The sequence below is a fragment of the Chanos chanos genome, chromosome 8 (genome assembly GCF_902362185.1).
Source record: "Chanos chanos chromosome 8, fChaCha1.1, whole genome shotgun sequence".
Lineage (NCBI taxonomy): Eukaryota > Metazoa > Chordata > Actinopteri > Gonorynchiformes > Chanidae > Chanos > Chanos chanos.
In genome coordinates this window covers 152,645-167,500 of record NC_044502.1, presented here as the reverse complement: position 1 = coordinate 167,500, position 14,856 = coordinate 152,645, and the positions used below count along the sequence as shown (strand labels likewise).

General features: G+C 45.5%; 1 protein-coding gene across 1 annotated transcript in view; it reads left to right on the top strand.

The window, feature by feature from the left end:
• Positions 1 to 14,521, top strand: part of tmem63a (transmembrane protein 63A) — a 25,262-nt gene extending 10,741 nt beyond the window's left edge. The window contains exons 12-23 of the mRNA XM_030781410.1: positions 74 to 207; positions 1,206 to 1,352; positions 1,448 to 1,601; positions 4,855 to 4,961; positions 5,055 to 5,141; positions 7,411 to 7,470; positions 7,774 to 7,936; positions 11,368 to 11,473; positions 11,615 to 11,782; positions 13,398 to 13,513; positions 13,651 to 13,707; positions 13,970 to 14,521. Of these exons, the coding sequence (XP_030637270.1) occupies positions 74 to 207; positions 1,206 to 1,352; positions 1,448 to 1,601; positions 4,855 to 4,961; positions 5,055 to 5,141; positions 7,411 to 7,470; positions 7,774 to 7,936; positions 11,368 to 11,473; positions 11,615 to 11,782; positions 13,398 to 13,513; positions 13,651 to 13,707; positions 13,970 to 14,110 (1,440 nt within the window). The 3' untranslated portion in view covers positions 14,111 to 14,521. The remainder of the gene's footprint in view (positions 1 to 73; positions 208 to 1,205; positions 1,353 to 1,447; positions 1,602 to 4,854; positions 4,962 to 5,054; positions 5,142 to 7,410; positions 7,471 to 7,773; positions 7,937 to 11,367; positions 11,474 to 11,614; positions 11,783 to 13,397; positions 13,514 to 13,650; positions 13,708 to 13,969) is intronic.
• Positions 14,522 to 14,856: the final 335 nt, after the last annotated feature.

Sequence of the window (14,856 nt, the reverse complement as noted above, 5' to 3'; positions counted from 1 at the left end):
TGTGTGTGTGTGTCTGTCTGTATGTGTGTGTCTGTGTGTGTGTGTGTCTGTATGTGTGTGTGTGTGTGTGTAGGTTGATGCCATAGACTACTACAGTGCTCAGGAGACTTGTCTTCATGAAGAAATGAAGAAGCAGAGAGAGAATGTGCATGATCATCCTCTGGGAATGGCTTTTGTCACCCTGCAAACAGAATCCATGACAGCCCAGTGAGTGTTTGTCCTCCTTAGGTGTCTTTGTTTGTGTTTGTGTTTTTGTTGTTGTTGTTTTTCCAGTGTTAACTGTCACTGTGGGTGCATGTAAGAATGATAAGGTCAAATTATTGCTCATACCCAGATGTGTCTGTTACTATGACAGTTTTACCCACTTTTCTGCGGCCAGTGTCGGTCTGGCTCCGTGATCTAATCCAGAGTGTTTTCAGTCTGACTCCGTGATCTAATCCAGAGTGTTTCTGTAAACAGAGGGAGAAACAGGTCGAAACGAGAACTTTGTACAGACTGTGTTTTACCCAAAGGAGCCCAGATTAAATTCAAATTCATCCTCGAAATCTTTTTTCCAAAACCAGTTCAGACTCTCATTCCTCATGTGAGTTGGAATTGATGAATGAGGTCATGAGCTGACCCCTCATTCCTCACGAGCGCAGAGCCAGAGGCAGGAGACGGTCTGTCAGGATTCTGACTTTACAGGCTGACTTCTTACTCCAGTGAAAGAGCTGTTCCCATCAAGATCCCTCAAAACCTCTGCTGTTGGCAGGCTGACCAACTCAAAGTCTTAGTCATATCCCAGTAAACGTGGTCCTAGTCATATCCCAGTAGACGTGGTCCTAGTCATATCCCAGTAGACGTGGTCCTAGTCATATCCCAGTAGACGTGGCCCTAGTCATATCCCAGTAGACGTGGCCCTAGACATTTCCCAGTAGACGTGGCCCTAGTCATTTCCCAGTAGACGTGGGATGTGTGTGTGTTTCTCTCACCTTACTCATTGCCTTTGTTTAGTTTTGTTTCTGTGAATCTCTGAATTTGGGATTAAAAATGAATTATTGCACAATCTGAAATCAACTAATTGGATTAAGAAGGACTTTTTGTCTTGAATGACATGAGTGTAGGTTAACAGTGTGAATGAGCGGGTACTTCTATAACTAAGTTGTGTCTCAAGCTTTGTACTTATATTAAGACACTGTGTGCCCCACACCTCTCGTCTCTCTCAGTATCCTGAAAGATTTCAATGCCTTGGACTTCAGAGATGGATTTGTCCGGGGGTGCGGTCGAGAGCCACAGCCATCAACCAATAGTGAGGCTCTGAAAGTGAGACAATGGAGAGTGAGCCACGCCCCCCATCCTAACAACATCTATTGGTGAGATTAATGACCGTACAACTCTAGTAACACATTCCAGTGTATGTGCTGGATTTACCTCAGTGCCTCGCTCTCTCTCCTTCTCTCTCCCACAGGGAGAACCTGTCAGTGCAGGGGCCCCGCTGGTGGCTGCGTCTCCTCGTGCTTAACGGTTCCCTTTTCATCCTTCTTTTCTTCCTCACCACCCCCTCCATTATCATCAGCACCATCGATAAATTCAATGTCACCAGACCTATTTACTACCTTAATGTGAGTCACACAAACAAAACAAGCCTGTCTTTTCCCTTAATGTTTCCCTTACACAGCTACAGGTATACAACACAGCTACAGACACACAACACAACTACAGGTATACAACACAGGTACAGACACATGACACAGCTACGGATATACAACACAGCTGCAGACACACGACACAGCTACAGATATACAACACAGCTACAGACACACGACACAGCTACAGACACACAACACAACTACAGGTATACAACACAGCTGCAGACACATGACACAGCTACAGGTATACAACACAGGTACAGACACATGACACAGCTACGGATATACAACACAGCTGCAGACACATGACACAGCTACAGATATACAACACAGCTACAGACACACGACACAGCTACAGACACACGACACAGCTACAGATATACAACACAGCTACAGACACACGACACAGCTACGGATATACAACACAGCTACAGACACATGACACAGCTACGGATATACAACACAACTACAGGTATACAACACAGCTACAGACACATGACACAGCTACGGATATACAACACAACTACAGGTATACAACACAGCTACAGACACACGACACAGCTACGGATATACAACACAACTATAGGTATACAAAATAGCTACAGACACACAACACAACTACAGGTATACAACACAGCTACAAACACACAACACAACTACAGGTATACAACACAGCTACAGACACACAACACAACTACAGGTATACAACACAGCTACAGACAGGAATACAACACAGCTACAGACACGCAACACAGCTACGGATATACAACACAGCTACAGACACACAACACAGCTACGGATAAACAACATAGCTACAGACACACGACACAGCTACAGGTATACAACACAGCTACAGACACACAACACAACTACAGGTATACAACACAGCTACAGACAGGTATACAACACAGCTCCAGACACACAACACAGCTACGGATATACAACACAGCTACAGACACACAACACAGCTATGGATAAACAACATAGCTACAGACACACAACACAACTACAGGTTTACAACACAGCTACAGATAGGTATACAAAATAGCTACAGACACACAACACAACTACGGATATACAACACAGCTACATTCACACGACACAGCTACAGGTATACAACACAGCTACAGACACACAACACAACTACAGGTATACAACACAGCTACAGACAGGTATACAAAATAGCTACAGACACACAACACAACTACAGGTATACAACACAACTACAAACACACAACACAACTACAGGTATACAACACAGCTACAGACACACAACACAGCTACAGATATACGACACAGCTACGGATATACAACACAGCTACAGACACACGACACAGCTACTTCACCTCCACCTCCCATAGCAGAATATCCCAAACCACCAGCCAGTGTAATCTTACAGTACATCATCAAATGCACAATTTACAGCCAAGTAAAACAACACAGTTACACAATTTCATTTTTTAACTTGATAGTTTGGACTGACGACCTGTCCAGGGTGTTTCCCCGCCTTCCGCCCAATGAATATTGGGATAGGCTCCAGCTACCCCCGCGACCCTAATTAGGATAAACGGCTTAGATAATGAGTGAGTGAGTGAGAACTCACTACATTCTCTGATATGTGTGAAATCTACCACTTTGTGTTTTTCCAGTCTGTGACGTGTGCTGTTGTTCCATAATTTAACATGCTTAGAGGAGAGCGCTGTTTGTGCAAGGATGTGAGTAGCTACATAAACGACCAAACATCAGGCAGTGCCCACTGTGACCCTGGCCAGCATACCTGCACAAGGGAATAAACAACCAGTAACATTCTCTCAGATATACAGTCAGACTCTTACTCTCCTCTCAGTGTGACAGTGTCCTGACTGAGTGACCTCACAGGATCTTAGTTTGCCTAACCTAATTTTTAAAAGCTCTATTGGTCTAAACTTTTTACACCGTTTTCAGTCTGTAATAGTCAAGCAGAATAATGGCCTCAGAGTTGCCTTGAAATCTTTAGAAAACTGTGAAAACCGGGACCATTTATTTATCATTCCATTTACTTTAGTTTGATCTCGTAGTGGGGTTTTGGTAAAACCTTTTTTAAATCCTTTTTGTAGACTGTACTGGTGAATGGTACAGTACCTGTGTAGCAGTAACATTGTGAGTTTTGTAGACTGTGTTGGTGAATGTTACGGTACCTGTGTAGCAGTAACAGTGTTAATTTTGTAGACTGTGTTGGTGAATGTTACAGTACCTGTGTAGCAGTAACAGTGTAAATTTTGTAGACTGTGTTGGTGAATGTTACAGTACCTGTGTAGCAGTAACAGTGTGAGTTTTGTAGACTGTGTTGGTGAACGTTACAGTACCTGTGTAGCAGTAACAGTGTGAGTTTTGTAGACTGTGTTGGTGAACGTTACAGTACCTGTGTAGCAGTAACAGTGTGAGTTTTGTAGACTGTGTTGGTGAACGTTACAGTACCTGTGTAGCAGTAACAGTGTGAGTTTTGTAGACTGTGTTGGTGAACGTTACAGTACCTGTGTAGCAGTAACAGTTTGAATTTTGTAGACTGTGTTGGTGAACGTTACAGTACCTGTGTAGCAGTGACAGTGTGAGTTTTGTAGACTGTGTTGGTGAATGTTACAGTACCTGTGTAGCAGTGACAGTGTGAGTTTTGTAGACTGTGTTGGTGAACGTTACAGTACCTGTGTAGCAGTAACATTGTGAGTTTTGTAGACTGTGTTGGTGAATGGTACAGTACCTGTGTAGCAGTAACATTGTGAGTTTTGTAGACTGTGTTGGTGAATGGTACAGTACCTGTGTAGCAGTAACATTGTGAGTTTTGTAGACTGTGTTGGTGAATGTTACAGTACCTGTGTAGCAGTGACAGTGTGAGTTTTGTAGACTGTGTTGGTGAATGTTACAGTACCTGTGTAGCAGTAACAGTGTGAGTTTTGTAGACTGTGTTGGTGAATGTTACAGTACCTGTGTAGCAGTAACAGTTTGAATTTTGTAGACTGTGTTGGTGAATGTTACAGTACCTGTGTAGCAGTAACAGTGTGAGTTTTGTAGACTGTGTTGGTGAACGTTACAGTACCTGTGTAGCAGTGACAGTGTGAGTTTTGTAGACTGTGTTGGTGAACGTTACAGTACCTGTGTAGCAGTGACAGTGTGAGTTTTGTAGACTGTGTTGGTGAATGTTACAGTACCTGTGTAGCAGTGACAGTGTGAGTTTTGTGGTTTTGTCCAGAGTGCTGTGATCAGTCAGTTCTTCCCCACCCTGTTGCTGTGGTCCTTCTCTGCCCTACTTCCCACCATTGTATATTATTCCACCCTGGGAGAGGCGCATTGGACGAGGTAATAATCTGTGTTTCTCTCTCACACACTTACATATACCTCACACATGTACACACACACACTGATAATTATCTCTTTTGTCTCTGTCTGTAGGTCGACTGAAAATTTAAGTATGATGTACAAGCTTTACATCTTCCTGCTTTTTATGGTACTTATCCTGCCATCCCTGGGTCTAACAAGGTAAGATTTATTTGACCACAAACCCATACAGCCACCCACATCATACACCACCCACATCATACACCACCCACATCATACACCACTCACATCATACACCCCATACACCACCCACATCATACACCACTCACATCATACACCACCCATATCCTACACCCCATACACCACCCACATCATACACCACTCACATCATACACCACCCATATCATACACCACCCACACTACACACCACCCACATCATACACCACTCACATCATACACCACCCACATCATACACCACTCACATCATGCACCACCCATATCATACACCACTCACACTACACACCACCCACATCATACACCACTCACATCATACACCACCCACATCATACACCACTCACATCATGCACCACCCATATCATACACCACTCACACTACACACCACCCATATCATACACCACCCACACTACACACCACCCACATCATACACCACTCACATCATACACCACCCATATCATACACCACCCACACTACACACCATCCACTACATACACCCCATACACCACCCACATCATACACCCTGTACACCACTCACATCATACACCACCCATATCATACACCACTCACATCATACACCCCATACACCACCCACATCATACACCCTGTACACCACTCATATCATACACCACCCACACTACACACCATCCACTACATACACCCCATACACCACCCACATCATACACCCCATACACCACCACCATCATACACCCTGTACACCACTCACATCATACACCACCCATATCATACACCACTCACATCATACACCCCATACACCACCCACATCATACACCCTGTACACCACTCATATCATACACCACCCATATCATACACCACTCACATCATACACCCCATACACCACCCACATCATACACCCTGTACACCACTCATATCATACACCACCCACACTACACACCATCCACTACATACACCCCATACACCACCCACATCATACACCCAGTACACCACTCACATCATACACCACCCATATCATACACCACTCACACTACACACCACCCATATCATACACCACTCACACTACACACCACCCACATCATACACCACCCACATCATACACCCCATACACCACCACCATCATACACCCTGTACACCACTCACATCATACACCACCCATATCATACACCACCCACATCATACACCACCCACACTACACACCATCCACAACATACACCCCATACACCACCCACATCATACACCCCATGCACCACCCACATCATACACCCTGTACACCACTCACATCATACACCACCCATATCATACACCACTCACATCATACACCCCATACACCACCCACATCATACACCCTGTACACCACTCATATCATACACCACCCACACTACACACCATCCACTACATACACCCCATACACCACCCACATTATACACCACTCACATCATACACCACCCATATCATACACCACCCACACTACACACCATCCACTACATACACCCCATACACCACCCACATCATACACCACTCACATCATACACCCCATACACCACCCACATCACATCATACACCACCCACATCATACACCATACACATCATACACCACTCACACTACACACCACCCACATCATACACACCACCTACATCATACACACAACCCACATCATACACCACTCACATCATACACCCCATACACCACCCACATCATACACCCTGTACACCACTCACATCATACACCACCCATATCATACACCACCCACACTACACACCATCCACAACATACACCCCATACACCACCCACATCATACACCACTCACATCATACACCACTCACATCATGCACCCCATACACCACCCACATCATACACCCCATGCACCACCCACATCATAAACCCTGTACACCACTCACATCATACACCACCCACATCATACACCACCCACATCATACACCACCCACACTACACACCATCCACTACATACACCCCATACACCACCCACATCATACACCCTGTACACCACTCACCTCATACACCACCCACATCATACACCACCCACATCATACACCACTCACATCATACACCCCATACACCACTCACATCATACACCACCCCATGCCATACACCACCCACCGTATACACCGCTCACCTCATATATTGCCCATTCTATTCAGCACCCCACCCATACTATACACCAGCCACACCGTACACTATTAGCATTACCTGCAGGTACCTGTTCACCTGACCTAGACTGTTGTGTTTCGTTTACAGTCTGGACGTGTTGTTTCGGTGGTTGTTTGACACTCAGTCAGAGGGCAAGCTGCGATTTGAGTGAGTTTTTATCCAATGTCCCTTTCCCCTGCTCTTTGCTTTGCCCACTGTTCTAACATGTTCTGGTTCATTTTTCTAAATCCTTAAATGCTCTTGAATATCCTTTGTTTTCTGTCTTCTGTCGTTCTTGGCCGCTTTGTCTTTCTTTATTGTCTCGTCTTCGCTCCGTGTCTCTCTCAGTCTTTTCTGACTGCATGTTCCAAGGGTGTGCTGAATCCACTCTCCACTCTCAGATCATTTGGAATTGGGAAAAAGATTTTTTTTAGAGTTTATGTTTTTCTTTCCTTTTCTCCTCCTGTACAGGTGTGTTTTCTTGCCCGATCAGGGGGCATTCTTTGTCAACTATGTTATTGCAGCAGGATTAGTGGGGTCAGGGATGGAGCTCCTCCGGTTGCCAGGGTTACTTCTCTACACCATCCGTATGGCTCTGGCCCGCTCTGCAGCAGAGAGGAAGTACGTCAAACAGGTTAGTCCTCCAGATGTTCCCTCACCTACACCTCCATATTCTACTGCTCCCTCACCTACACCTCCATACTCCACTGTTCCCTCACCTACACCTCCATATTCTACTGTTCCCTCACCTACACCTCCATACTCCACTGTTCCCTCACCTACACCTCCATACTCCACTGTTCCCTCACCTACACCTCCATACTCCACTGTTCCCTCACCTACACCTCCATATTCTACTGTTCCCTCACCTACACCTCCATACTCCACTGTTCCCTCACCTACACCTCCATATTCTACTGTTCCCTCACCTACACCTCCATATTCTACTGCTCCCTCACCTACACCTCCATACTCCACTGTTCCCTCACCTACACCTCCATATTCTACTGTTCCCTCACCTACACCTCCATACTCCACTGTTCCCTCACCTACACCTCCATATTCCACTGTTCCCTCACCTACACCTCCATATTCTACTGTTCCCTCACCTACACCTCCATACTCCACTGTTCCCTCACCTACACCTCCATATTCCACTGTTCCCTCACCTACACCTCCATACTCCATTGCTCCCTCACCTACACCTCCATACTCCACTGTTCCCTCACCTACACCTCCATATTCTACTGTTCCCTCACCTACACCTCCATACTCCACTGTTCCCTCACCTACACCTCCATATTCCACTGTTCCCTCACCTACACCTCCATACTCCACTGTTCCCTCACCTACACCTCCATACTCCACTGTTCCCTCACCTACACCTCCATACTCCACTGTTCCCTCACCTACACCTCCATACTCCACTGTTCCCTCACTTACACCTCCATATTCTACTGTTCCCTCACCTACACCTCAATATTCTACTGCTCCCTCACCTACACCTCCATATTCTGCTGTTCCCTCACCTACACCTCCATACTCCACTGTTCCCTCACTTACACCTCCATATTCTACTGTTCCCTCACATACACCTCCATACTCCACTGTTCCCTCACCTACACCTCCATACTCCACTGTTCCCTCACCTACACCTCCATACTCCACTGTTCCCTCACCTTCACCTCCATACTCCACTGCTCCCTCACCTACACCTCCATACTCCACTGTTCCCTCACCTACACCTCCATATTCTACTGTTCCCTCACCTACACCTCCATATTCTACTGCTCCCTCACCTACACCTCCATATTCTACTGTTCCCTCACCTACACCTCCATATTCCACTGCTCCCTCACCTACACCTCCATATTCTACTGTTCCCTCACCTACACCTCCATACTCCACTGTTCCCTCACCTTCACCTCCATACTCCACTGCTCCCTCACCTACACCTCCATACTCCACTGTTCCCTCACCTACACCTCCATATTCTACTGTTCCCTCACCTACACCTCCATACTCCACTGTTCCCTCACCTACACCTCCATATTCTACTGTTCCCTCACCTACACCTCCATATTCCACTGCTCCCTCACCTACACCTCCATATTCTACTGCTCCCTCACCTACACCTCCATACTCCACTGTTCCCTCACCTACACCTCCATACTCCACTGTTCCCTCACCTACACCTCCACACTCCACTGTTCCCTCACCTACACCTCCATACTCCACTGTTCCCTCACTTACACCTCCATATTCTACTGTTCCCTCACCTACACCTCAATATTCTACTGCTCCCTCACCTACACCTCCATATTCTGCTGTTCCCTCACCTACACCTCCATATTCTACTGTTCCCTCACCTACACCTCCATACTCCACTGTTCCCTCACCTTCACCTCCATACTCCACTGCTCCCTCACCTACACCTCCATATTCTACTGTTCCCTCACCTACACCTCCATACTCCACTGTTCCCTCACCTACACCTCCATATTCTACTGTTCCCTCACCTTCACCTCCATACTCCACTGCTCCCTCACCTACACCTCCATACTCCACTGTTCCCTCACCTACACCTCCATATTCTACTGTTCCCTCACCTACACCTCCATATTCTACTGCTCCCTCACCTACACCTCCATATTCTACTGTTCCCTCACCTACACCTCCATATTCCACTGCTCCCTCACCTACACCTCCATATTCTACTGTTCCCTCACCTACACCTCCATACTCCACTGCTCCCTCACCTACACCTCCATACTCCACTGTTCCCTCACCTACACCTCCATACTCCACTGTTCCCTCACCTACACCTCCACACTCCACTGTTCCCTCACCTACACCTCCATACTCCACTGTTCCCTCACTTACACCTCCATATTCTACTGTTCCCTCACCTACACCTCAATATTCTACTGCTCCCTCACCTACACCTCCATATTCTACTGTTCCCTCACCTACACCTCCATACTCCACTGTTCCCTCACCTACACCTCCATACTCCACTGTTCCCTCACCTTCACCTCCATACTCCACTGCTCCCTCACCTACACCTCCATATTCTACTGTTCCCTCACCTACACCTCCATACTCCACTGTTCCCTCACCTACACCTCCATATTCTACTGTTCCCTCACCTTCACCTCCATACTCCACTGCTCCCTCACCTACACCTCCATACTCCACTGTTCCCTCACCTACACCTCCATATTCTACTGTTCCCTCACCTACACCTCCATATTCTACTGCTCCCTCACCTACACCTCCATATTCTACTGTTCCCTCACCTACACCTCCATATTCCACTGCTCCCTCACCTACACCTCCATATTCTACTGTTCCCTCACCTACACCTCCATACTCCACTGTTCCCTCACCTACACCTCCACACTCCACTGTTCCCTCACCTACACCTCCATACTCCACTGTTCCCTCACTTACACCTCCATATTCTACTGTTCCCTCACCTACACCTCCATATTCTACTGCTCCCTCACCTACACCTCCATATTCTACTGCTCCCTCACCTACACCTCCATACTCCACTGTTCCCTCACCTACACCTCCATATTCTGCTGTTCCCTCACCTACACCTCCATATTCTACTGTTCCCTCACCTACACCTCCATACTCCACTGTTCCCTCACCTTCACCTCCATACTCCACTGCTCCCTCACCTACACCTCCATACTCCACTGTTCCCTCACCTACACCTCCATATTCTACTGTTCCCTCACCTACGCCTCCATATTCTACTGCTCCCTCACCTACACCTCCATACTCCACTGTTCCCTCACCTACACCTCCATATTCTACTGTTCCCTCACCTACACTTCCATATTCTACTGTTCCCTCACCTACACCTCCATACTCCACTGTTCCCTCACCTACACCTCCATATTCTACTGTTCCCTCACCTACACCTCCATATTCTACTGTTCCCTCACCTACACTTCCATGTTCTCGTGTGTTTTGTTAAAGGAGTAGTTTTATTGTCCTCTCTCTTTGTGTCTTTCCCTTTTTCTTAGTCTTTATCTCTTTGCTTTTATACAGAACCAGGCGTATGAGTTTGAATATGGTGCCATGTATGGATGGACTCTATGTGTATTCACTGTTATTATGGCCTACAGCATCACCTGCCCTGTCATAGTGCCTTTTGGTATGAAACACACACACAAATGTGTGCACACACTCACACATGTATAACATTATGTGTGTAGCTGTATGTGTGTTTCTGTCCTTGTATGCTGTGAGACTGACAGCCCTCTTGGGTCTGTGTGTGTCTGTGTGTGATGTACAGGTCTCCTCTACCTGATGCTGAAGCACTTGGTGGACAAGCACAACCTGTATTTTACCTACCTGCCCGCTCGACTGGACCGCCAAGTCCACTTGGGAGCTGTCAATCAAGCTCTAGCTGCACCCATTATCTGCCTGCTCTGGCTCTATTTCTTCTCAGTGATCAGAACAGGTGAGAGGACGAACACAATGGACTTAAAGATGTAACGTGGCTGCCTGACTATTTGACTTGGTGGAGGGGTTAGCAAGCGGATGGTGATTGGCTGGAAGAGGTAGCGGTGGTTGGGCGAAGGGGTTAGTAGTTGGAATGTGACTGGATGGAGAGCTTAGTAGCTTGAATGTGATTGGATGTATGACTTAGTAGGTGGAAGCTGATAAGAAAAACGGATTAGTGGAGAGATGGTAAGTGGATGGAAAGGTTAGTGAGTGGAGTTGTTCGGTGTGAGGGGGCAGTGTGTAGAGGGTGCTTGGATGGAGGGCTTAGATGGAAAATGATTGGATAAAGGGCTTCACTGAGTGGGTTACATGAAAAATGATTGGATGGAGGGCTTTACTGAGTGGATTACATGAAAAATGATTGGATGGAGGGCTTTACTGAGTGGATTATATGAAAAATGATTGGATGGAGGGCTTTACTGAGTGGATGGTGACCAAATGGAGTTATTGAGTAGATAATAAAGGTGTTGAATTTGATTCTGGTTCTCATTCAGAACATGACTCAGAAACCAGCTGTTAGTCCAAACAGCGTTTTATTGTGTTAAAGGTTAGAGAAGACGTGAATTTACGCTAACCCAGGGAAAAGACCAGAATGTCTGGACATTATTGTTGCTATTAATGTTGTTGTTGTTATTGCTGTTGTTATTTATTTCTATTATTAATAGTTCATTAATACTACATAACAGAGGGGTGTGATGCCTTTCTTTCAGGAGAAATTCCATCATTTTTTAACAGCAGTGGAAAACACTGTAAAAAGTGTCACTACAGAATGCATTGGGTTCAGGCCTGAAGATGACCATGAAATATGGTTTCTATCACTTTTATACTCATCAAATCATTCAGCGACCACTCACTCCCTGTGGGCGGGGCCATCGTATTATGAACACCAGTATTATGATAAATAATGAACCAAAATGTCAACTCCTGGCCTATAGCTGACACTAATAAGATGGCAGTCTGTTGGCTGATACAATACTTTGTACTGATAGTGGTCATGTCTGTAGCCCAGTACTGACAGTGATAGTCAAATCTGCATTCTGATTTTTAGTAAATGTTTTGAGCAACTGTTGACCCTACACCATAAATGTAAGCCTGTCATACATTTAATGACAGATTCATGTACATTGTCTAAAGTGAGGTGAGACAGGGGTGTTGTTTTTCCAGGTAGAAAATTAAATCTGTTAAACACAATGAGGCACAAAATAAAAGCAGATAGAGAAGGATTATTTTAGCTATTATGTTAGGTATTATAGCCTGATGGCCCTTAATGTTAATGACATCGTGAGTGTCAGTTAGAACCTTCACGCCATTGGCTGTCAGCCAGCAGGTCTTATTTTTGCCACGCTGGCCATAACTGATGGGCTGCTGAAATTTTGGTGCATGCCTAATTATGATACTAATAAAATAATGTCATTGATAATCAGTTTTTGTACTTTGTGATATGAGACAAACTGAGGTAAATGTACATTCCAGATTACATCTCTTGTGTGTGTGTGTGTGTGTGTGTGTGCGTGCGCGCGCGCGTGTGTGTGTGTGCGTGCACACGCGTGTGTGTGTGTCTGTGTGATCAGGCTTCATGGCAGAGACATCGCTCTTCACTCTGGTTGTGTTGTGTGTGACCATCTTCATTGGCATAAGTTATTCCTGCTTCGGCCATTTCAAATACCTTTTCCCCCAGAACTATGCAGTAAGGCTCCCTCTCCTGGTCTCAGTTTGTATTGTTCCCCCAATGATTTTAATACTCTTCTTTTATTTTACTGTTTCTTTCACCACTCTTTCTCTCTCTGTGTGTGTGTGTGTGTGTGTGTGTTAATTGTTTTTAAGGTGAAGGAAGATGAAGAGGATGATGCTGAATGTGTCTCTGTTAGTTCTTGCGGCTCAGTAAGTGTCTCCTGTCCACAGGAACTGTGGAAATGTTTTCATTCCCTAGAGAACGACACAGCAGAAATATAGTAAACTTAATGTACTGACAGCCTGTCATATTCCTCTGTAACATGCCTCACTTTAAACTTTGGTTTAAAGTACATTTTTTATCTCCTCTTGCACTACCCTTCCTTTGCAGTTTCTTGTTTTCATCTTGTCTTCGTTCTCCGGCCCTGTGGTTTGCTCCTCATCTGTGAGTTTCTGTGTCTGTCCCTCACAGGTTTACCTTCCCAAGGTGCTGCGCTCTGACACAACTGAGCCCCAAGGTGGATACAGCTCCCACCAGTCGTATGGCACCACCGACACAAGCCCCGCCTTCCTGAGCACGGAGGACGATGAACCAGACGACTCAGATATCTAGCAGTGCCAGAGGAGAGCCTCCTCCATCCACAGACGCACTCTGGCCATTCAACATGCTTAAAACACGAAACATGAAGGACCTAAAACATGGAGGAACCAACAGTCTCTGAACTGAATGTGCCTCTGACCTGTTCAAATTCGTCCGTTTCTGGTCACTCATTTCAGTCACCCCATAGTCCTCAGAGACTGTGTGTGTTTGTACCTGCCATCCAGACACATCTTTCCAACAAACTACTGTCCATGAGAAGTTGTTTTTAAAATAAGGAGGAAACATTTCACAGGGCCAATAAGATCATTTCATTCACAGGTCAATTATAACAGGTCAAGAATGAAACAGTGGATAATGTTGTATATCCATGCAGTGAGCCCATTGTCTGCAAAGGCTGAAGAAACTGCTGAACCGAAGGAAGAAGGGAGCGAAGCCATGTAAAACGCTTACAACACTCTGTTATCAGTCATCTGTACACCTGGGTTTGTATTAAATTCTGATTTGTAGTTTGTTGTTCTGGTCTGTCTGCTTGTGCATTTTACCAGTGATCATGGTTTGCATAACTAATTTATTGCACACATTAATTAAAATAATATCAAAATAACAGAATACAAAATGGCATTGCATCCTGATGTAGTGAATGAGAGATTAAATAGGTCAAATACTTTTTAATGTCATGTATCAACTTTTGATAAATAGTGTGAACTTACCCACACATTCAAGAAACAGCAACAGAAAGCTTTAATACTAGAACTGTG